Source organism: Scyliorhinus torazame, chromosome 11, assembly GCF_047496885.1.
Source record: "Scyliorhinus torazame isolate Kashiwa2021f chromosome 11, sScyTor2.1, whole genome shotgun sequence".
NCBI lineage: Eukaryota > Metazoa > Chordata > Chondrichthyes > Carcharhiniformes > Scyliorhinidae > Scyliorhinus > Scyliorhinus torazame.
Window position 1 is genome coordinate 192,088,883 of NC_092717.1, and position 22,895 is coordinate 192,111,777.

General features: G+C 45.6%; 1 protein-coding gene across 1 annotated transcript in view; it reads right to left on the reverse strand.

Moving 5' to 3' along the window:
* Window positions 1-22,816, reverse strand: part of LOC140385744 (serine/threonine-protein kinase OSR1-like) — a 265,075-nt gene extending 242,259 nt beyond the window's left edge. The window contains exon 1 of the mRNA XM_072468206.1: window positions 22,493-22,816. Within this exon, the coding sequence (XP_072324307.1) occupies window positions 22,493-22,562 (70 nt within the window). The 5' untranslated portion in view covers window positions 22,563-22,816. The remainder of the gene's footprint in view (window positions 1-22,492) is intronic.
* Window positions 22,817-22,895: the final 79 nt, after the last annotated feature.

Consider the following 22,895-nt stretch of genomic DNA (forward strand, 5'->3'; position numbering starts at 1 on the left):
TAGATAGAGAAGACAGGAAGAAACCTTTCCCCTTGGTGAGGGATCAATGACCAGGGGCCATAGATTTACAGTAAGGGGCAGGAGGTTTAGAAGGGATGCAAAGAAAAACATTTTCACCCAGAGGGTAGTGAGAGTGAGGACCTTACTGCCTGAAAGAGTGGTGGAGCCAGAAGGCCTCATAACATTTAAGAAGTGTTTAGATGTACACTTGCAATGCAAAGGCATAGAAGGCTATGGGCCAAGTGCTGGAAAATGGGATTAGAATAGTTTGGTGATTGTTTTTGACAGGCGAAGAGCCTTTTCTGTACTTTGTAACTTTATGCCAAGGTCTGCAGCAGGTGACGAACTCAACAAGAGGGAAAACCATACTTGACCTCAGCTTCACCAACCTGCCCGTCGCAGACGCATCGTCCATGACAATATCAGTCAGATTGGCCATTGCACAGTCCTTGTGGAGACAAAATCCTGTTTTCATATGTATTGTGTGACTACCATGGTGCTAAATTGGATAAATTTTGAACAGCTTGAGCAACTCACGACTGGGCAACAATGAGGTTCTATGGGCCATCAGCAGAATTGTACTCTACCACCTTGGCCCGGCATATCCCCCATTCTACCATGACCACCAAGCCACGGGATCAATGTTGGTTCAGCAGGGAGTGCAGGAGGGCATATACCACGAACAGCACCAGGCATACCTAAACACGAGTCATCAACCTGGTGAAATGACAACACAGGACTACTCCCATGCCAACAGCAATTGCAGCAAGCGATAGACAGAGCCAAGCAATTCCACCTACAATAGAGCTCTACATACATGACACATCCAGTCGTGAATGGTGGTGGACAATTATAACTCCTTACTGGAAGAGGCGGCTCCACAAATATCCCCATCCTTAATGATGGGGGAGTGCAGCACATCAGTGCAAGAAAAAGCTGAAGCATTTGCAACAATCTTCAGACAGAAGTGTGAAGTTGATGATCCATCTCGGCTTTCCCCAGAGGTCCTTAGCATTACAGACACCAATCTTTAACCAATTTGATTCACTCCATGTAATACGAAGAAACAACTGAAAGCACTTGATACAGCAGAGGCTATGGCCCCTGACAATATTCCGACAATAGTCCTGAGGATTTGTGCTCCAGAATTCACCAGACTTCTAGCCAAGCTGTTCCAGGCAGCTACAACACTGGCATCTACCCAGCAATGTGGAAAATTGCCCAAGTATGCACACCAAAAGGACAAATCCAACCTGGCCAATTTTCACCCTATCAGTCTACTCTCTGTCACCAATAAAGTGATGCAAGGTGTATCAACTGTGCTATCAAGTAACGCTTGCTTAACAATAACCTGTTCACTGACCCTCAGTTTGGGTTCCACCAGGGTCACTCAGTTCCTGACCGCGCGCGTTACAGCCTTGGTTCAAACATGGACAAAAGAGCTGAATTTACTGTGGTTACAAGAGCGGGTCAGAGGCTAGGAATTGTTTTGTTCATGGGATGTGGGTATTGCTGGCTGCGACAGCATTTATTGCCCAACTGGGTGGCATTTAAGAGCCAACCATATTTCTATGTGATTCTATGAATTCTATGATTCTGTGGGTCTGAAGTCACATGTAAACCAGACCACATAAGGATGACAGATTTCCTGTTCTAAAAAGGACATTTGCGAATCGGATGGGTTTTTAAACGACAATGGTTTCATTATCATTATACTTTCAAGCTCAGATTTTTTATTGAATTGAAATTTCATCATCTGCCAGTGTGGGATGTGGTCCTCAGATCATTACCCTGGGTTTCTGCATTACTGGTTCAGTGACAGCAGCACTACGCCACTGCCTCCCCTAAAAGTAACTCACCTCCGGACTCTCAAGCCAGTTCACCATCTATAAAGGCAATAGTCAGTGGTGTGATGGAATACTCGCCACTTTCCTGAATGAGTGCAGCTCTAACAAAATAATTTGGAAATGTTTGACACCATCCAGGACAAAACAGCCCACACAGTAGGAGCAGTGTGGCCATCTACAAAACTCACTGCAGGAACTTACCAAGGCTCCTTAGACAGCACCCTCCTAAATCCATGACCACTACCATCTCGAAGGACAAAGGCAGGAGACACATGGGAACAACACCACCTGGAGGTTGCCTTTCATGCCACTAAGCATCCTGACTTTGGGCTCCTGCTCCTTCAGTGTAATTGGGCCAAATGTTTTGAACTCCCTCCCGAACAGCACTACGAATGTACTCACACCACACATGACTGCAGCAGTTCAAGTAGGCAGCTCAACACCACCATCATAAGGGCCATTAGGGTTGGAAATAAATGGCTTGCTGAGCCACCGATGCCCACATCCCATGAAATAATTTAAAAAAATTAAAGTCAGCTTGAGCCAGACTAGCTGTTAAGTAATCAAGCAGCCAAAGTACTTATACTGTTCGTTTTAGAAGTTCATCTAAGAACTAACCTTCTTGATATTAGACTAGAACAGACCTCACAACCTGCTAAAGTGAACCCTTCACTTTACAAGATCCTCATTTCAACTTTAAATCATTGAATTCATTCAGGAAATCATAGGTCTGCCACATGGGAATGTGTGCGCGCATGGGAGACCATGAGAAGTAGTGATTATTCGAGCTTAGTGTATGAGAATAAAGAACATTTAAAAAAAAAACTCATGGAAACTTGTTACTGAATTATTTAACTGGAATACACACTCTAAAGGGTAACAAAAGAATCACTGCTTTCCATACAAAACAGTACAGGGAAGAAAGGAAGCAACTATGTTCTGGGATCAACATAGGAACAGGAGTGGAGTATACAGCCCATCAAGCCTGCTCCACCATTCAATACAATCATGGCTGATTGGACACTTCAATGTCTTTTACACACACTATCCTCATAACCCTTGACGTTATCGTTAATCAAGAATCTATCAATCTCTACCTTAAACATACCCAATGACTGAACTTCCACAGCCCCTGGAGGAGAGAACTCCAAGGATTCACAACCCTCTGCAAATAAATTTCTCTTCATCTCAGTTCTAAGTGGCGTCTCCTTATTTTGAAATGGTGGCCTCCTGGATCTAGACTCTCCAACCAAGGGAAACATCTTACCTGCATCTACTCTGTCAATTCCTTTAAACATTTTGCTTCAATGAGATTACCTCTCATTCTTTGAAACGCGAGAGAATATGCGGACCGTTTGCCCAATCTTTCTTCATAATACAGTCCCTGGAACAGGTCTTGTGAACCTTTGTTGCGCACCCTATATGCCAATAATATCCTGTCAGAAGCAAGGGGACCAAAACTGCACATAGTATTCCAGGTGCTGTCTCACCAACCGATTAAAGAAAGACCTCACTACTCCTGTACTCAAATTGCCTTACAATAAATACTAACATTCCATTAGCCTTCTCAGCAACTTGCTGCATCTGATATTAGCCTTCAGGTGACTTATGGACAAGGACACCCGGGTTCCCCATGTATATCTACACTTTCTAATTTCTTACCATTTAGTAAATACTCTGCAATGAAGGGGTTTCCTTATGAGGGTAGGTTTGTTAGGTCAGGGCTGTATCCACTGGAGTTTAGGAGAATGAAAGGTGATCTTATTGAAAGATGATTGATCGTCCGACAACTTAACAGGATGGATGCTGAAAGCATGTTTCCACTTTTGGGGAAACTAGAACTAAGGGGCACTGCTTTAAATAAAATTAAGATGGAGATAAGGATTTTTGTTTCCTGAAACATGAGCCTGTGGAACTCGTTCCCCAGAGAGCAGTGGAGTCACTGAATGATTTTAAAGCCAAGTTGGATAGATTATTGATTGACAAGGGAGTCAAAAGGTATAGGGGGAAGCCACAACCAGATCAGCCGTGATCTTATTGAATAGCAGAGCAGGCTCGAGGGGCCAAACGGCCTATTCCCACTTCTAAATTGTATGTTTGTGCCACATATCATCCTAGTGTATAAATTTGTTGTATATGAACAATTTTCTCCCCATGCATACTGAAGGCAACTTCCTACCAATTGCACCACCCTACTAAAATCAATCTATTTTAAATTAGCCAACCCTGCACAGAGCAGAGACTGAATCTGGGGCCTTCTTGATCTATATAGTTCACCTATTGGAGTCATCCACTATCTTAGTTGGAAGCTGTAAAATGTATACTTTTCAAAATAAACTTTCATTTTATGTCAGAAAAGGTCTTGTGAGTCACTCATTTGGGTAGTCAATTGGGAAAACCAGTATAGTTGACATATTCTGCACTGACCCTGTATCAAATTGTCATATAGCCACTGTGCACAAAAGCTAAAATCATTCCACCACACAGGATATGTGATTAGTGCTTTGATCGGATGGGGAAAGGTCAATAGACTCCCTCCTTGTTTGACTGCAACAGCATTGTATTTTTAAAGGCCACAACTTAGTGTAAACTTTACTGTTTACATGCAGTGCTCTTAAAATAACTAGTCAGACATATTTTCTTGAGTTTAACAAAGAAAGAAATCAGTTTTATCATGCTGAAACTGACACACACAGGTCCAGATAGAGTCAACCAAATTCTAGTTTAAAAGTTGATAGCTTGGAGCATCTGCTGGTTACAGGTCAAATCTGCTTTATCCTTTTTTCAGTGCTGAAGCAGTTTCAAAGCTCTAGCTGGTCTTTCAGTCTTCCTGGTGATGCGTGTGAGAAACAGAATTCTTTCCTTATGAAGTCTGTGCCTACTGCAGAATTGGGGCAAAGTTAAATGAGTAGACAGGGTCCAAGCTAGACAGGGAGCAAAGCACGAGTTTCGCTTAGCTCAACTGCTAGTTCCATTCTGCCCCGAAACCCAAGCTTAAACACACAAAAGAATCAGTTGGGCATGTGATCTCTCTCCAACCTCCAGTAATTAAAACATAATTGTATATTCCAATTATAACTCTATTGTGCCTGTCTGGAGAACCATCTTCAAAATCAAAGTTTCTGTCCAAATAACTAACCTTTGAAAAGTTGGCTTTCAGCTGCTGAATACTGTGAATGATTTCAATTAATATCTTGTCAATAGAATAGGAAGGATTTTCAGAGTTCCTGGGCAGGGTGATGGGTAGGTGGGGGTTTGGACATGGGTTTGATGAGTTTTGCAGACTTAATGGTTCCTCTCCATAGGATTGCAATGCAAAATATATAGCAACGCAAATTAGTGTCAACCATCTTTATGTAGATTGAAATGACTTTAGTCTGTGAAATCACTTTAGTCAGCTTAAAAAAAAAAATGTTGTCTCTTTAGAAGTCCAATTCCTGTTTCCAAGTCGTGAACTAAAAGTCAATATTTAATAATAACGTAATTCAGAGACAACTTCATAATATAGGTTTAAATTAACTAACCCAATTAAAAAGTCAGTTCCAACTGCAAAGGCAAAGCAATTCACACCGTCCCATTAAAATGTACAGACTGCGGGATATTCAATGTTAACCTTTCCTCAATTTTGCTGTGAAGGAAATTACTGCTGTGGGGAAAGAGTTTAATCTAATTTTACAGGGGTGGGAAACCAAGATGTAGCAGAAGATATGAGAGACAAGCAGAGAAAATTAAGAGCAACAAACAGTAATGAATATTGCAGAAAGTGCAGTAATTAGCTGAAAGAAAAAAAAAAAAAAACAGCAGACTGGTATGTTGTTAGAATGTGAGGAGTTCTAAAAATGAAGTTGATGAGCTGCACAGAGGTAGCTTCATGGGACTATTAGGGGCTATCCCAGCGACCTGGCTTAAACAAAGTCAGGAATGGGAATGAATCATTCCTGGCTACAATTATGTCCTTCCCTCATAATCCTGCAAATTAGTTGTGTTCAAGTACATGCCTAGTTGCCCTCTGAAAGTTCCTTTTAAAAAAAAAGGAAAAACAAAACAAAAATAAAAGTTCATGTGAAATTTGCTTCCATCACCCTTCCAGGTAATACATGCCAGATCTTAACACGGAGTAGAAAGCTTTATCATCTTATCTAGTTATTTTGCTAATTATTTTTATCTATAGTCTCGGATTACTGACTTTCCAGAAGAACAGCATCTTATATAGTGCTTTAACATGATGTCTTAAAACGCTTCACAGCTGCAATATAAAAGAAAATATGACAACCAAGCCACATAAGGAGATATTAGATCAGATGACGAAAAACTTGGCCGAAATAATTTTTTTTCAGAAGTGTCTTAAAGGTGTGAGGTGGTGATGCGGGCAGGTAGGAAAGGAATTCCAGAGCTTGGAGCCAAGGCAACTGGAGGCATGGCAGCAATGCTGGAGCAATTTGAATTGGGAATGCACAATAGACCAGAATTAAAGGAGCACAGATACCAGAGGGTTGTGGGCCTGGAATGGAGGTAGGGAGGAATTTCATAACAAGGATGAGGATTTTGAAATCAGGGTCTACATGCATCCTCATTATGGTGGCATTGTTCCAGATTTAAGTGGGCAATGCTCTTTGCATTAGGAGGTTAAGAAAACATATCACTGCAGCAGCAGTGAAATCTGAATCCATGCCCCTGAAGAGATTGGAGGGTCTGTAGTTCCAGATTGACAGAAACCTATCGCAAACTGGATTGAAGATGAAGTATTGGGCAGGGTATACAAATTCTACTTCCACAAAGAAGAGTTCATGCAAATCTGTTCCGGATTCCAAGAATTGTTATCCTGTTTGTAGATCGAGCTGTTTGATTAAGCCAACTTCTACACTGTATTTCAGTTACCATTTTCTGCCACATGCACCCATCTCCTATTACAGTGGTTGAATTGTATATCGTTATTTTTTGTGTATTTGAGGGCGTATACTTTTATTTGGAAAAAAGGGGGATGGTGTGGCTCTCTTTGAGGGGTGGTTGTTTCTAATGTACAACAATGCAAGGGATATGATGTAATACATCATGTGACTATGCTGGCAGTCAGATTATTGTGTTACTGATCGCATTTTGAATAGTCAGTGCCTTCTGCATAGTAGTAGCTAACAGAGGTCACGGAAACACAATAAGCAGAATTTTCAAACGGGGTTGCTGATTCAGGGGCATAGTGCTCAAATTATGGCTAGCTTGTTCTGTATACTCAAACTCACACGAGCCAGGGAGTAAAAAAATTCACTGGAAAGTAATTTACACTCCTAAAGGTACACTGCATGCAAACTCATTCTAAATGCAAGAAAAAGAGGGAACATTTAAAAAAAAAGTTTTTCTTGATTAGTTCATGGGATGCGAACGTCGTTGGCTGGGCCAGCACTTATTGCCCATCCCGGAGTGCATTTAAGAGTCAACCACATTGCTGTGGGTCTGGAGTCACATGTAGGCCAGGCAAGGATTGCAGATTTCCTTCATTAGTGAACCAGATGGTTTTTTTTAACAACAATCGATTCATTAGACTTTTAATTCCAGATTTTATATTGAATTCAAATTCCGCCAACTGCCTTGGTGAGATTCAAACCCAGGTTCCCAGAGCATTACCCTGGGTCTCTGGATTACTAATCCAGTGACAATACCACTACGCCACTGCCTCCCCATAAGAGAACAAAATTAGAACAATATTTCAGTCAATGGTAAAGTCAGCATAATCCCTAAACATTTAGGGTGAATACACAAATGCATAGAACTTGCTAAGCAAAAAAAAAAAAAATCCCATCCAGTTATACCTTCTGACATTCTGAAAATGGCAAAATATTATAACGCACAATTTCCAGAATGGATTATGACAGAGTTGCTGTCTTATAAGGTAATGGTGACGTAACGCCGCCATATTCCCAGATGACCATAGGCTGTTTTCCCCTTCAAGGGAGAGAGCAGACTGGTGTGATTTAACCTGAGGATCATCACACCTCAGGCGAACAGAAAGCTTGAGTAAGCAAACTGCAATGTGATAGTGACCGGCTGTTTTTGTTGATTGAGAAGTAAATATTGACCAGGGCACCAGACTCAAACCTCTTGCCCTTCTTCAAAATAATACTGCAGGTTCTTTTACACCCACTTGAGAAAGCAGACAGGAACCTTGGTTTACTGTCTCGTCTGAAAGACCACATCTCTACCTGTTCCCTCAGTATTGTACAGGAATGGCAAGTCTCAATTTTTCTGCTCAAGTCCTGGAGTGGGACTTGAACCCACAAACTTGGGACTTAAGAGAGACCCATGTGGGAGGAAACCGGAGCACCCGGAGGAAACCCACTCAGACACAGGGAGAGCGTGCAGGCTCCGCACAGACAGTGACCTAAACTGGGAATCGAACCCAGATTCCTGGCACGGTGAAACAACAGTGCTAACCATTGTACGACCATGCTGCCCATCTCTTACAAAGACCATAGTTGTAAATCTACCACCCGTGAACAGGATGAGAGAATTTGAATATAGTGAAGGAAATCTGGAAATAAAAAACTACCCCCAATTGTTGCAGGCACCTACATGGTTCAATAATCCTTTAGGGAACAAAACTCACCATCCTTACTTGGTGTGGTTTGTACTTAAATCCAACTCCACATCAATTTGGTTGAATCTTTATACTCTACAGTGGCCTAGAAGTCATCGGTTGTACCAAAACTTGGGGCAACCAGGAATGGGCAACACATTTGTTGCCAGTAATACCAACAGTCATCATTTTTTTTAAAAGAATGTTTGCACCCAAGCGGAGGCTAAAGATAGTTTTTTTGATGGCCATGTATCTCAAACACTAAGCTGAGTGATGATGAGTTAGATACTATCCTTCAATTCCATACACCTGGTCTCAAATTCTTCGGTTGACTAGATTGAAAAATGAAAGATGACGTGGACAGCTTTCCAAGCATATCTCAGCTGCACTAAACTGCCACCAACAGAAAGCGCATGCACAAGACACTTGTAATAACTAGAGCAAGAAATAGGATGTCACTGGGAGTGATCTGATAATTGGACAAAGCAAAGTCAGTTGTAGATTACATTCAATGATACTTTACTTGACCAATACCATGAACACAAGATTCGATATATTTCAAAAGAAAAATAAATCCCATACTCAAATAAAGAATCCCTTACAATTCCCGAGGTATCCTGAACTGTCCTGTGACACTGGTTTAGCTCAGTTGGATGGACAGCTGGTCTGTGATGTGGAGTGAAGTCAACTGCATGGGTTCAATCCCCATACCGGTTGAGGTTATTCATGAAGGCCTGCCTTCTTACCCCTTGCCTGAGGTGTGGTGAGCCTCAGGTTAAATCACCACCAACCAGCTCTCACCCTCAAAAGAGAATGCAGCCTATGGTCATCTGGCACTATGACGACTTTACTTACTTACGGGAGACAAAAAGACCAGATAAGACCATAAGACATAGGAGCACAATTAGGCCACTCGACCCATCGAGTCTGCTCTGCCATTCAATCATGGCTGATATTTTTGTCATCCCCACTCTCCTGCCTTCTCCCCATAACCCCTGATCCCCTTATTAATCAAGAATCTCTGTCTTAAAGACACTCAGTGATTTGGCCTCCACAGCAAAGATTCAACAGCACCAGTAACACAATGCTGCATTAGGTTTGGCCTCACTTCTTAAATGAAACACATGATCACCTAAATGTCTGGCTGCGATTATCAGGCTTGGCACTTAACAGAAATTAGCTCCTGGTCAATGTGCAGCAATCCTGCTGCAAGTGTTTTGTACCTATGAACGTTTGAATATATCTTGCTTCAATCCTGAAAATGGACAGACTATTATATTGTGGCACACCCCAATAATTGTATTTCATTGATCAGAATCCCGACAGAGCAGGCCATTCAGCCCATCGGGTTTGCACCAACCCTCTGAAAGAGCATCCAACCTAAACCCACTCCCCTGCCCCATACCCATACCCCACCGAACCTGTACATCCCTGGACACTAAGGGGCCATCTAACATGTCCAAGCCACCTAACCTGCACATCTATGGATTGTGGGAGGAAACCAAAACACCCAGAGGAAACCCACACAGACATGGGGCGAATGTGCAAACTCCACACAGTCACCCAAGGCTGGAAGTGAATCGGGGTCTCTGGTCGCTGTGAGGCAGCAGTGCTAACCACTATGTCACCATGTCCGTTTGTTTTAAAAACTTCAAAATCCTATCCATTCAAGGGTAAAATGGTAAAGCTGGTGGGTTTATTTGGAGTCAGAGTTGGTGTGAGAGAATTTTGGAGATATGACACAGGAATTCAAGAACATTTGAGCACCACTGATAATCCAACTGGCCTTGCAGAAATTCCCCTATACTAAACTCACAATCCTGAGGTTATCCTTTATTCTCCCACCACATAAAGAACCAGACTACTGTCACACAATGCATCAGGTTTAATGCTATTGCTTCACAGCCAAGTGTGACACCAATCTCTACTGAATTGAAGAGAAACTTCAAACCACCTATATTATGAAATAACAGTACCACACAGTAAATTGAAAAATTGTTTGTCTTAAGTTAAAAAAAAAATTTAATTCATGGGGTGTGGGTGTCACTGGCAAGGCCAGCATTCATTGCCTCTGTCTAACTGGTGAACTGCTGCAGTCTGCGTAATAAACTAATTGTAGCCATGTTAGCAATTGGATACTATATAATGTCTTCAGGGAATTAGGGAGAAGTGAAACAGGATACCAAGTAGGAAGGAACTTAAACATGGAATTAGGAGGGCTAAAAGGAGCCATGGTGTCTTTAGCAAACATGGTCAAGAACTGCAATGCTTTTAATGTATATATTAGGAGCAAGAGAAAGAGTAGGCCCCCTCAAAGACAATGGAGGGAAGTTCTTTTTATTACTTTATCAGAGTTACAAAGCCAGAGCTCAGAGTGTTGACAGAGGCAAACCCCTAACCCAGCTCCTTGCCTGCTCCAAAACCCAATTCAAATTGAATCCAAGTCATGGTCCCCACAAGAGAGACATACCAGATCCAGGCACTACACCTGACCTCACGCTCATCTTAGCCAAAAGGCCGAGATTATGCATGGAACCACAGGAAGTGGGTGAAATCCTTAATGAGTACTTTGTATCGGTATTCACCAGGGAGAAGGACATGAAGGATGTTGAGGTCAGGGATTTGGGTGTGAACTCTCTTGAGAACGCCAATATATCAAAGGAGGATGTGTTGAGTATCCTAAATTGCATTAAAGGTAGGCAAGTCCCTGGGGCCGGATGAGATCTATCTCAGGTTACTGTGGGACACAAGGGGGCAAATAGCTGGGGCCTTAAACAGATGTCTTCACATCCTCTTTGACCACAGGCGAGGCGACACAGGTGGCCAAGGCGATTAAGGCGGCATAGGGCATGCTCGTCTTCATCAGCCAGGCCATTGAGCACAGGAGTAGGGAAATCATGTTGCAGCTATATAAAACCTTGGTTAGACCACATTTGGACTATTGAATGCAGTCCTGGTGACCACATTATCAGAAGGACATGGAAGCTTTGGAGAGTGCAAAGAAAGTTCACAGGAATGTTGCCTGGTCTCGAGAGTGTTGGCTATGAGAAGGACTATTTTCACTGAAAAGAGGGAGGCTGAGGGGAGACCTGATAGAGGTCTACAAAGTTATGACAGGCATAGACAGGGTGGATAGTCAGAGGCTTTTTCCAAGGATGGAAGTGTCAATTACAAGGGGGTACAGGTTCATGGTGAGAGGGGGAAAGTTTAAGGGAGATGTGCGTGGTAAATTTTTCCTCAGAGTGGTGGGTGCCTGGAATGCACTGCCAGAGGATGTGAAGGAAGATGGAACATTAGCAACATTTAAGAGGCATCTGGATGGGTACATGAATAGGGAGGAAAAAGAGGGATACCGACAAAGTTAAGATAGACTTTTCATGTCGCATTACATTCATCCCCCCACCATCTGGCCTGCGAAATCCTACCAACTGTCCTGGCTTGACACAATTCACACCTCTTTAACCTGGGGTTACCCAAACTCTGGATCTGTAAAGATTTAATCACCTGCTAATGCTCGCATTCCAAGCATTGTCTGGCATCTTTTACCTCTTCGTTCACCTGAGGAAGGAGCAGCGCTCCGAAAGCTAGTGACATCGAAACAAACCTGTTGGACTTTAACCTGGTGTTGTAAAACTTCTTATTGTGCTCACCCCAGTCCAACGCTGGCATCTACACATCATGGTTAAATAGTACAACAACATTCGTTATGATCCATACTTGAACATATCACTTGAGCAAGATGTCAAGTGGCCAGCACCTAAATAACTATAAACTGCACAAATCAATCCATTTAGGAGAGAAGCAGAGAGAAATAAGAAGTTACTAAATAGACTTGGCAGAGATAGCCAACAGTGATTGGATCTCTTTGCTTCCCCTTGCAGTTTGCGATCATGGAGCCATGTGCTTAAATTCTTTACCTTAGTCACATATCACCCTCCAAATACAATGAATACAAACAAGACAACACTGCGATTTCTTAGTGCATTTGCAATGAGTTTTCAAAAGGGGTTCCAGAAACAAATGATTGCAGGTGACAAATAGTTAGGCTCATGTGAAAAACTAAATCGGCATTTGTTAGGAACCTGTTCCACCATGGAGTGAACATATTCCTTTTTATAGGCCATGGACCTGCATTCAATATCATTGGTGATCTTATCAAGTTCACTTTCCTGCCCATTCCTCCCATCTTTATATCAGCAGCAAGTTTGGCTCCAATACATTCTGTTTCTATCTCAAAGCAATAATGCACCAAACTCCCTCTCGTTTGACCTACTTTAATCCACTACCGAATGGCCAAAATCCAGCAAGCAATAGGACTTCTAGTTTTAGAGTCCTAACAATAGCCCCATACATCCATCTAACCCTACTTTATAAATGTTCAGCATTGTAAGCCATTAGGAAATCATATTCCGGAAATGCAGGCCTGTTTCAAAAAGGACATTGACTATTGACAGGGAATGCAATCATGAGACTAATATTACTCAGTGGAACCCAATGCAGGCAGTGTCAGGTCATGCATTTTTATTTGAATAAACACATACATGAGTTACAGAGTATTATAAATATTTCCACAAGTGAGCTGACTCAATAACTCAAATGGAAATAAGCATTAAAATTGTGTGTTGGATAGTTAGTCTTGCATCTTTTATATTAGATATGAAAATAGAAATTTAGAGCACATCAGGTGGCAAATGTTCTCATCCATGCCATTTCACTCTTGCAGCAATCCAAACTCGCCTTTCTGCCCAACTCTCCCCATAGCTTTATATCTTCCACTGCTTCAACTGTTTTATTAAGAGGCGTCAACCTCAACTATTCCTTGAGTCAAAGCATTCTAGGCCCCAAGGTTTTAAAAACTAGTTATAACAACCAGTTTAACCTGGTGATCAACATTCTTTCAACTTAAAATTGCATCAATCAATTGCTCACTGGCCAAAATGGAAACGCTGTCAGTAATAATTCTCAGCCACCAAGAGGAAACAAATACTCAGGAATAAACATAAGACTAAATAATGGTGGATTCACCTTTAATCATAAAATCCCTCCATCGAGTCTGCACTGACCCATTGAAAGACCACCCTACCTAGGCCCAATCCCCCACCCTTTCCCTGTAACTGCACCTGACCTTTGGAATACTAAGGGCAATTTAGCATGGCCAATCCACCTAGCCGTCACATCTTTGGAAATTTAGCATGCCCAATCTACCTCTGGAAAATTATTGCAAGAGTTAAATGTTCCATCTCTCTTTTCTGGCTGCAAGTCTCAAAAATTGATTTTGGGGAGGCCTTAGTTAGCACAAGCCATACAATATCAAATGGCAAAATTGCAATCAGAGAAATAAAGCAGAGCAATTGTAAATGGTCCTGAAGGTTTTTTTGGGGGGGGGGGGGGGGGGGGGGGGGGGGGGGGGGGTCGTTCAGGGATCTGGGCATTGCCGGCTGCGCCAGCATTTATTGTCCATCCTTAGTGGGCCCTTGGACTGTGTGGCTTGCTAGGCCATTTCAGAAGGTATTTAAGAGTCAACCACATTGCTGTGGGTCTGGAGTCACATGTAGGTCAGACAAGGTAAGGTCTGCAGATTTCTTTCCTTAAAGGACAATAGTGAACCAGATGGATTTCGACAATGGTTTCATGGTCATTAGACTTCAGATTTTTTTATTGAATTCAAATTTCACCATCTGCCATAGCGGGATTTGAACCCGGTTCCCAGAGCATTATCCTGGGTGTCTCAATTAATAGTCCAGTGACAATACCACAACGCCACCGCATTTTATTGGGAGATTATAAAGGGAAGTTTATTTGATTACCTACAAATAGAACATTAGAGAAATGAAAATTTGCTATTTCAGAACCTCTCCACGTTGAAGTGGTTAATGCTGCCACAAGTGATAAAATTGGAAATAAACATCACAATTTCCAACAAAGCCAAACCAAAGTGATTATAAGCCAATCACAGTCTACTACATTGCAATGCCTCAAAGCTTTTCACACAATTACTTTTGAAAGGCTGGGACTGATCAGATGGCAAACACGGCAGCAATTCTACACACCAGCATTACTCCACAAAAGTAATCAGAATTGAATGATAGTTAATCTATTTGAGGCGCAAGGGATATTCGCCAAGTTATCTGCAAACCTCCCTGCAATTCAACGATCTTCAAAATCCACCGGAGTAGCTGAAATGGGGCAGCATGGTAGCACAAGTGGTTAGCACTATGGCTTCACAATGCCAGGGTGCCAGGTTCAATTCCCGGCATGGGAAGAGTCTGCACCTTCTCCCCATGTCTGCGTGGGTTTTCCTCCGGGCGCACCAGTTTCCTCCCACAAGTGCCGAAAGTGCTATTAGGTCATTTGGGCGTTCTGAATTCTCCCTCAGTGTACCCGAACAGGCGGCGGAATGTGGCGACTAGGGGTTTTTCACAGTAACTCATTGCAGTGTTAACGTAAGGCTACTTTAAAAAAAAGATAATTCTCAATTAAGGTTTCATAAAATATCAATAACAAATGAAAAAGGAACCCAACAGGGTGAAGTATAAAACACAGTCTAGAAAAGCAACCCTCCATACCCCCCCTGTACATAAATAATAAATAACATTAACACCCCAACTTAACACGACAGGTATATACACCCCCTCAGACCCTCCAGTGTAAATAACAAAAACAAAAATAAAGTAAAGCCCCCCGCCCCCCCCCCCCCCCGGGTTGCTGCTGCCATTGACCAATGTTTACTGTTCTGCCAGGAAGTCTAAGAACGGTTGCCACCGCGCTAAACAACCCTTGTACCGACCCTCTCAAGGCGAAATTCACCTCTCCAACTTAATAAACCCCGCCATATCGTTGATCCAGAATTCCACGCTTGGGGGCCTCGCCATCCTTCCACTGAAGAAGAATCCTTCGCCGGTCTACCAGGGACGCAAATGCCAGAATCCCAGCCTCTTTCGCCTCCTGCACTCCCGAACTTCCCGTCACAAACAGGTCCCCCAACCTTCGTATCCCTGCCCTGTGCCACCCCGAAAACCCTCCATCTGTTCTCCCTGGGACGAACCGGTGGTTCCCCCGTATTGGGGGTCCACACCGAGGCCCCAGCTTCCCCCTCTGCCGCCTCCACTGCCCTCAGATTTTGAGCGCAGCCGCCACCACCGGGCTCGTGGTATACCTCCTTGGAGGGAACGGGCACTGTGCGCGTTGCCAGCGCCCCCAGACTCGTACCCACACAAGACACCGTCTCCAGCCTCTTCCATGCAGCCCCCTCCCCATCCATCACCCACTAGCGCACCATCGTCGCATTGGCGGCCCAGTAGTACCCACAGAGAATGGTCAGCGCCAGCCCCCACCCATCATCTCTACTCCGCTCCAGGAACACCCTTCTCACCCTCTGAGTCCCTCGCGTCCACACAAACCCCACGAAACTCCTGTTGACCCGCCTAAAGAAGGCCTTCGGGATAAACACGGGGAGGTACTGAAACAGGAACAAAAACCTTGGGAGCACCGTCATTTTGACTGACCCTACCCGCCAAGGACAGCAGCAACGCGTCCCACCTCTTGAACTCCTCCTCCATTTGCTCCACCAGCCTTGTGAAATTAAGCCTATGCAGGGCCCCCCGGCTCCTGGCCACCTGGACCCCCAAATACCTGAAGCTCCTCTCCGCCCTTTTTAGTGGGAGCTCGCCAATCCCCCGCTCCTGGTCCCCTGGGTGAACGACGAGCAGCTTGCTCTGCCCCATGATGAGCTTGGACCCCGGAAAATCCCCGGATTCCCTAAGGATCCTCATTACCTCCGGGCATTCCCCCCACCGGGGTCCGCCACATATTGCAGCAAGTCGTCTGCATAGAGCGACACCACTATGCTCCTCCCCACCCCGCACCAACCCCCTCCAGTTCCTCAACTCCCTCAGTGCCATAGCCAGGGGTTCAATCACCAGTGGCGAAGAGCAGGGGGGGACCCCTGCCTCGACCCTCGGTGCAACTGAGAGTACTCGGACCCTCCTCCTATTTGTGGCCACACTCGCCATCGGGACCTCATACAACAGCCTAACCCACCTGACAAACCCCTCCCCAAACCCAACCTCTTCAGCACCTCCCACAGGTACCCCCACTCTACCCTATCGAAGGCTTTCTCAGCGTCCATCGCCACCACTATCTCCGTCTCCCCCCGCCGGCATCATGATAACGTTCAAAAGCCTCCGCACATTCGTGTTCAACTGCATCCCCTTCACTAACCCCGTCTGGTCTTCGTGATGATCTGCGGCACACAATCCTCAAGGCTAAGACCTTCGCCAGCACCTTGGCATCTACATTTAGCAACAAAATCGGTCTGTAAGACTGTAAGACCCACACTGCAGGGGATCCTTGTCCCACTTCAGGATCAAGGAGATCAGTGCCTGGGGCATAGTCAGGGGCAAAGCCCCCCCCTCCCTTGCCTCATTGAAGGTCCCTAACTAGCAACAGGCCCAACAGGTCCATATATTTCTTTATAGAATTCGACGGCGGAAACCGTCCGGCCCCGGTGCCTTCCGCCTGCATGCTTTCTATCCCTTTGGTCAGCTCCTCCAGCCCAATCAGGACCCCCAATCACACCACTAGTCCCTCCTCCACCTTCGGAAACCTCAATTGGTCCAGGAAACGGACCATCCCCCTCCCTCCTCCCCGCGGGGGGCTTGGACCGGTACAATTCCTCATAAAAGTCCCTGAAGACCCCATTGATGCCAACCCCACTCTGCACCACACTCCCTCCCCTGTCCTTAACTCCCCCAATCTCCCTAGCTGCGCCCCCGCTTCTGAAGCTGATGCGCCAGCATCCGGCTTGCCTTTTCCCCCACACTCGTAGACCGCCCCCTGGACCTTCCTCCACTGCACCTTCTGCCTTCTTGGTGGTCAACAGGTCGAATTCGGCCTGGAGGCGCGCCTCTTCCTCAACAATCCTTCCTCGGGCACCTCCGCATACCTGTCTACCCTCACCATCTCCCCCACCAGCCTCTCCCTCTCCCCCCTGCTCCCTCTCTTTGTGGGCCCTAATGGAGATCAGCTCTCCCCTAACCACCGCCTCCCATACCATCCCCACTCGAACCTCCCAGTTATCGTTGGCCGCCAGGTACCTCTCTACACTTCCTCGGACCCACTCGCTCACCTCCTCGTCCGCCAACAGCCCCACCCCCAAGCGCCACAACGGGCGCTGGTCCCTCTCCTCCCCCAGCTTTAAGTCCACCCAATGCGGGGCGTGGTCCGAAATGGCTATCGGCGAATACTCGGTATCCTCTACTCTCGCTATCAGCGCCCTGCTCAAAATAAAAAAGTTGATTCAGGAATAAGCCTTATGGACTCAAATCTCCAAGGGTCCACCCCTCGCATCTGGTCCCTCAACCCCCTCAGCACTCTAGCCACCGGCTTCCTACCCATCCTAAGACCTGGAGCGATCCAGTGCCAGATCCAGCACCGTGTTAAAGTCTCCCCCCATTTTCAGGCCCCCCACTTCCAAGTCTGGGATCCGACCTAACATGCGCCGCATAAAACCCGCATCGTCCCAATTCGGGGCATACACATTGACCAGTACCACTCTCTCTCCCAGCAACTTAACACTTACCATTACGTAACCTATCGCTATTGTCTGCCACAATGCTCGATGCCTCGAATGACACCTTCTTTCCAACCAAGATCGCCACCCCTCGATTTTTGGCATCAGCCCCGAATGAAACACCTGACCTACCCACCCTTCCTCAATCTTGCCTGGTCTGCCACCTTCAGGTGTGTCTCCTGGAGCATAACCACATCCGCCTTCAGCCCCTTCAGGTGCGCGAACACGCGGCCCTCTTGACCAGCCCATTCAGTCCCCTTACATTCAGGTTAGACCGGCCCATTCAGTCCCCCTTACATTCAGGTTATCAGCCGGATCAGGGGGCTACCCGCCCTTCCTCCCCCCACAGACTAGCCATAGCCCCCCTCCTCGGCCAGCCACGCGCCCGCACCCCACGCCCGGCCTGTTCCCCATGGCGGCAGACCCCGTCTCGGACCCCCCCCCCACCCCCCCCCCCCCCCCCCCAAATCGCTCCAGCTCCCCCTTGACCATAGCAGCAGCTTGATTCACCCCAACCCCGCCCCCCCCCCCGGCCCAGCCCCCTCCAGTCTTCAGCGCAGGAAAAAGCCCGCGCTTTCCACCTACCCGGCCCCGCCACCTCTAACGCAGCTCCTTTTACAGGCCCAGTCCCCTCACCCCCGACTCGGGCCTCCCCCTCCCCCGACTCGGGCCTCCCCCCTCCCCCGTGGGGGCCCCATATCACCGCCGGCCATCCACACCTGTTCCATTTGCTTACCCCCCTCCAAGAGACCCCCGACCAACCCAACCAAAACAGTGCCCAACCCGCCCTAAACCCCCTCACCGACCAGAAAGAGAAAAACACAAAGAAAAAGAAACCAAGAGCAAATGACCCCCTCAAAAAGTAACATATCGACTGCAGTCTCCAAACGCCCATCCCGACCCTCAATCTGTGTTGAACTTCTCGTCCTGAACAAAGGCCCACACCTCCTCCGGAGACTCAAAATAATGATGACGGTCCTTGTAGGTGACCCACAGTCGCGCCGGCTGCAAAATGCCAAACTTCACCCCCTTCCTGTGCAGCACCGCCTTCGCTCGATTGTACCCGGCCCTCCTCTTCGCCACCTCCGCACTCCAGTCCTGGTATATTCGAACCTCTGCATTCTCCCACCTGCTGCTCCTCTCCTTCTTGGCCCACCTGAGCATACACTCCCGATCAGCGAACCGATGAAACCGCACCAGCACCGCCCGCGGAGGCTAGTTAGCCTTGGGCCTCCTCGCCAACACTATGGGCCCCTTCCAGCTCCAGGGGCCCCTGGAAGGACCCCACTCCCATCAGCGAGTTCAACATGGTGACCACATAGGCGCCCACGTCCAGCCCCTCCAGGAGGCCCAGAATCCGCAGATTCTTCCGCCTCGACCGATTCTCCATCTCCTCGAACCGCTCCTGCCATTTCTTGTGGAGCGCCTCCACCTTTACCACCAGGCCCAAGATCTCGTCCTCGTTGTCGGAGATCTTTTGTCAGGCCTCGCGGATCGCCACCCCCTGGGCCGTCTGTGTCTCCAGCAGCTTATCAATAGAAGCCTTCATCGGCTGAAGCAGGGCCGCTTTAATCTCTCTGAAGCAGCGCTGGATACCCTCCTGTTGCTCCTGCGCCCACTGCATCCACGCTGCCTGGTCTCCGCCCGCCACCATTTTGTTCTTCTTCCCTCGCACCTTCTTCAGGTCCACCACCGCCTTTTTAGTCGCCCCGCTCCTGGTAAAAGCCATATACTATCGGGGAATTGTTGTAATCTCCTTCCCACACCGGGAAACGTCAAAAAAGTGCCGTTGGGGGCCCTGAAAAGAGCCCAAAAGTCCGTTTTTGCGGGAGTCGCCGAATGTGCAACTTAGCGCCGCATAGCCGCAACCGGAAGTCTCAATGTCAGGCTACTTGTGACAATAAAGATTATTAAAAAAGAAATGCACAGAAGCCTCAAGTTATATTGTATCAGAAGGATTCCACATAACATCCATTTTATAATAATCTTTGCACTAAAAACCAATTAGTTGCACGTGAACTGCTTTTGATGTTTCTGAAAGAAACAAGGTGCTTTAAATGGCCGCGTAATTTTTGCTTTTTCAGTCAACGTAAACTGATGATCAAAGTGAGGTCGCCACCTTGCAATTACTCACTTTGGTGCCCATTACACTCTATTTATGAAAGGGAGTGGTAAACCTTAATTGCCATTTTTTAGCATGTAATATGTGGTATTATGTAGTCATCTGGCTGACAGAAGCAGCAAGTGATTCAAATAGTCCTTACATGGATAGGACAATAATATTGTTACTGCCACAATGTTAGTACCTGAAACCTACCAATTGAAGTTATAGTTTTAATTGTCACCATTCCAGTGCAAGGTAAACGGTGAACTGGAGGAAACTAAGATTAAAAGTACATATCACACGTTACTCTGCAGAATCAGTGCTTCATTTCCTCGCCACTTGAGAACAGTCAATGAGTTTGGTGAAGACACTTCTCCTTTAAGTCTTCCTCCCAAACTTATTCTGGATAGGCAACCAACAGCAACACACAATCGAGGCTGGCAATGCCAGCTAAACCTACAAAAGGTTAGCAAGGGGCTTTATGAGAAGGCGTTCCTTCCAAATGTATCTTTGTGTGGGGGTTGCACAACCTCTCCTCCATGCTTTCCCAGCAGAATGAAGTGAAACGCCTAGCGCAACCTTCAATCACGTATAATTCTTCATTCTTTTTGTTCAATATAAAAACAAACCTAAACTAGCCAAATGACTACTGGAACTATTTGTAATGGATTTAAAATCAACAAGATGTTGCCTTCTCCTTGCAATTTTCAGATGATGCAGAGGGAAATTAGGCAGAAAGGGGGTTAAAGACAGCTTGCAGAGATCAAATCTGTAGGAAATAGCCCTCTTGGTCACTTCAAAATTCTGAATATGTACAAAGAGAAGAATTTCAAGCACAATATTATATAGAAAATAATATTTCTAGTATTCACTTTTAGTCTGCTAACCCTGCTAATGAATTAAATACAATCATCAAGATGATGCTGTTCAGGGGTGGGGGGGGGGGGGGGGGGGTCTTCGTGCTTCTATCTCTATTCAATTCTTACAGAATTGATAAACTGTCTGCAGTATAAATTATATAAACCCTGCTTCAGTTTTTTCCATCTTGGTTCTCAAATTAAAAGGAACAGTTGTCAGAGTTATTTATAATTTCTAGGCACTTATGTCACTGCTGAGCATGAAAACAAAGAATATCGCTGCAATGCCCCACCCAGACACTCCTCTCCACCCCCTCCCCCCCCCCCCCCCCCCCCCCCAATCCCCCATCCCATCCTCACTGCCCAACCCACATACTCCTCCCTCCACCCATCCATAACACCAGCAACAGCCCCCAAGACAGGAAGAACCCAGCGCAAGCAAGAATCCCTGGAACAATGTACCCATTTCCACAGATTGAGCCTATTTCCCTAATGATGCAATATTCAAGATTAACACAAGGTGCCAAATATAAGACCCAGTTATCTCAGTTCAATACATCTCCCCTGATATTTTCAAAACATTACTGGGGAATCATGACCATGTTACACAAGGAAGAACACTTTCACCCCAACAAGATAACAGTTATTCTAGTACAGCAGTAATTTTGAGTACTTTCAACTAAAAATGGTCACTTATTGAATTGAAAAGATACAGGTAGGCTTCCTTCCTATAGATTAGAAAACAAGAATTAATGACTAATTGAACTCCAGATATTCAGAACGTTAGAACTGCACTGGAATCAGATTTCTAGGAAAGCTCACATTACGGGGGGAAAACACGTCAATAAACTTAATTACTGTAGACTACAATAGAAAACACATCCTCTTTTCACAAAATGGCCTGTTCATTAACTTGCAGACATTTGTTTAAGAGTCAGTCAGCTAATATAATAACGTGGCACTCAGATCCTCGTTAACGAAAATTTATAGATTTTAACACGCTGCATTTCATTTTCCCTATATCCAAGACTCTTGCTTAGCTCGTAACAGATCTGTTCTACAAACTGTGAGAACTGGATATTCAACATAAAAACTATAATAAATAAATATCGGTCTACCCCATCCAGACCCAGCCCCAATCACGCTGCACTAGCCCCATTTAATAGACGAATGAATTATTAAACAAAACACACAGGGGGAAAAAAAAAAATCACATTTAAGGCCAGCTGCAGTAGGCCTTTCCTTCAAATAATAACCAGCTGTTTCGTTATTTGGGATTTGTTTTCCAAAACAAATAACTTGGGATGCTGCAAAAAAAAAACACTTTCCATTAAAAATCTAACAAAATAAACTACAAACACATAGCAGCTTCAAATCTTTATCATTATATGTATTTTTTTTAAAATGTTTCTGCAGTGCCCGGAGGCCTGCTCTAAATGCCTGCAACTGCACCCAACTCTCACACACCCTGGCTGCTCAAGAATATCTTTTGCGGCTTGTGCAAAAGGAAAATGAACAACGAAAGTTGCATTTTAAATAACTTACCAATCACCTCCTTGAGTTCATAATCCTCCCTCATAATAGACCAGGGTAGGGTGCTGGTGTCCTCGGACATTGTGCCTGGGAATGAAGCTGCAGCCCCCGGGCTTCCTACCTCACGCTACGTTATGGTGTGCTGTTACTATTATGCGTGGTCTTTTATTTCGTTCCCCTCCTGGCTGAGGAGAAGGCCGCAGGCCTGGCGCTGTCGGATCAATTCCCCTGCGCTCGATCCCCTCTCGCTCTTTCGCACAGGCACAAATACTTCCAATTGGCAAACTTTACCACGGGCTTGAGTTACCATGCCTCCCAACCGCCTCCCCTTCCTAGTTCTCATTCGACGCCTCCGACGCCGGCCCCTTTCCCCGTGCAGGCGTCCATTGGCTACGACGGCTGTCCGTCAAGGGCG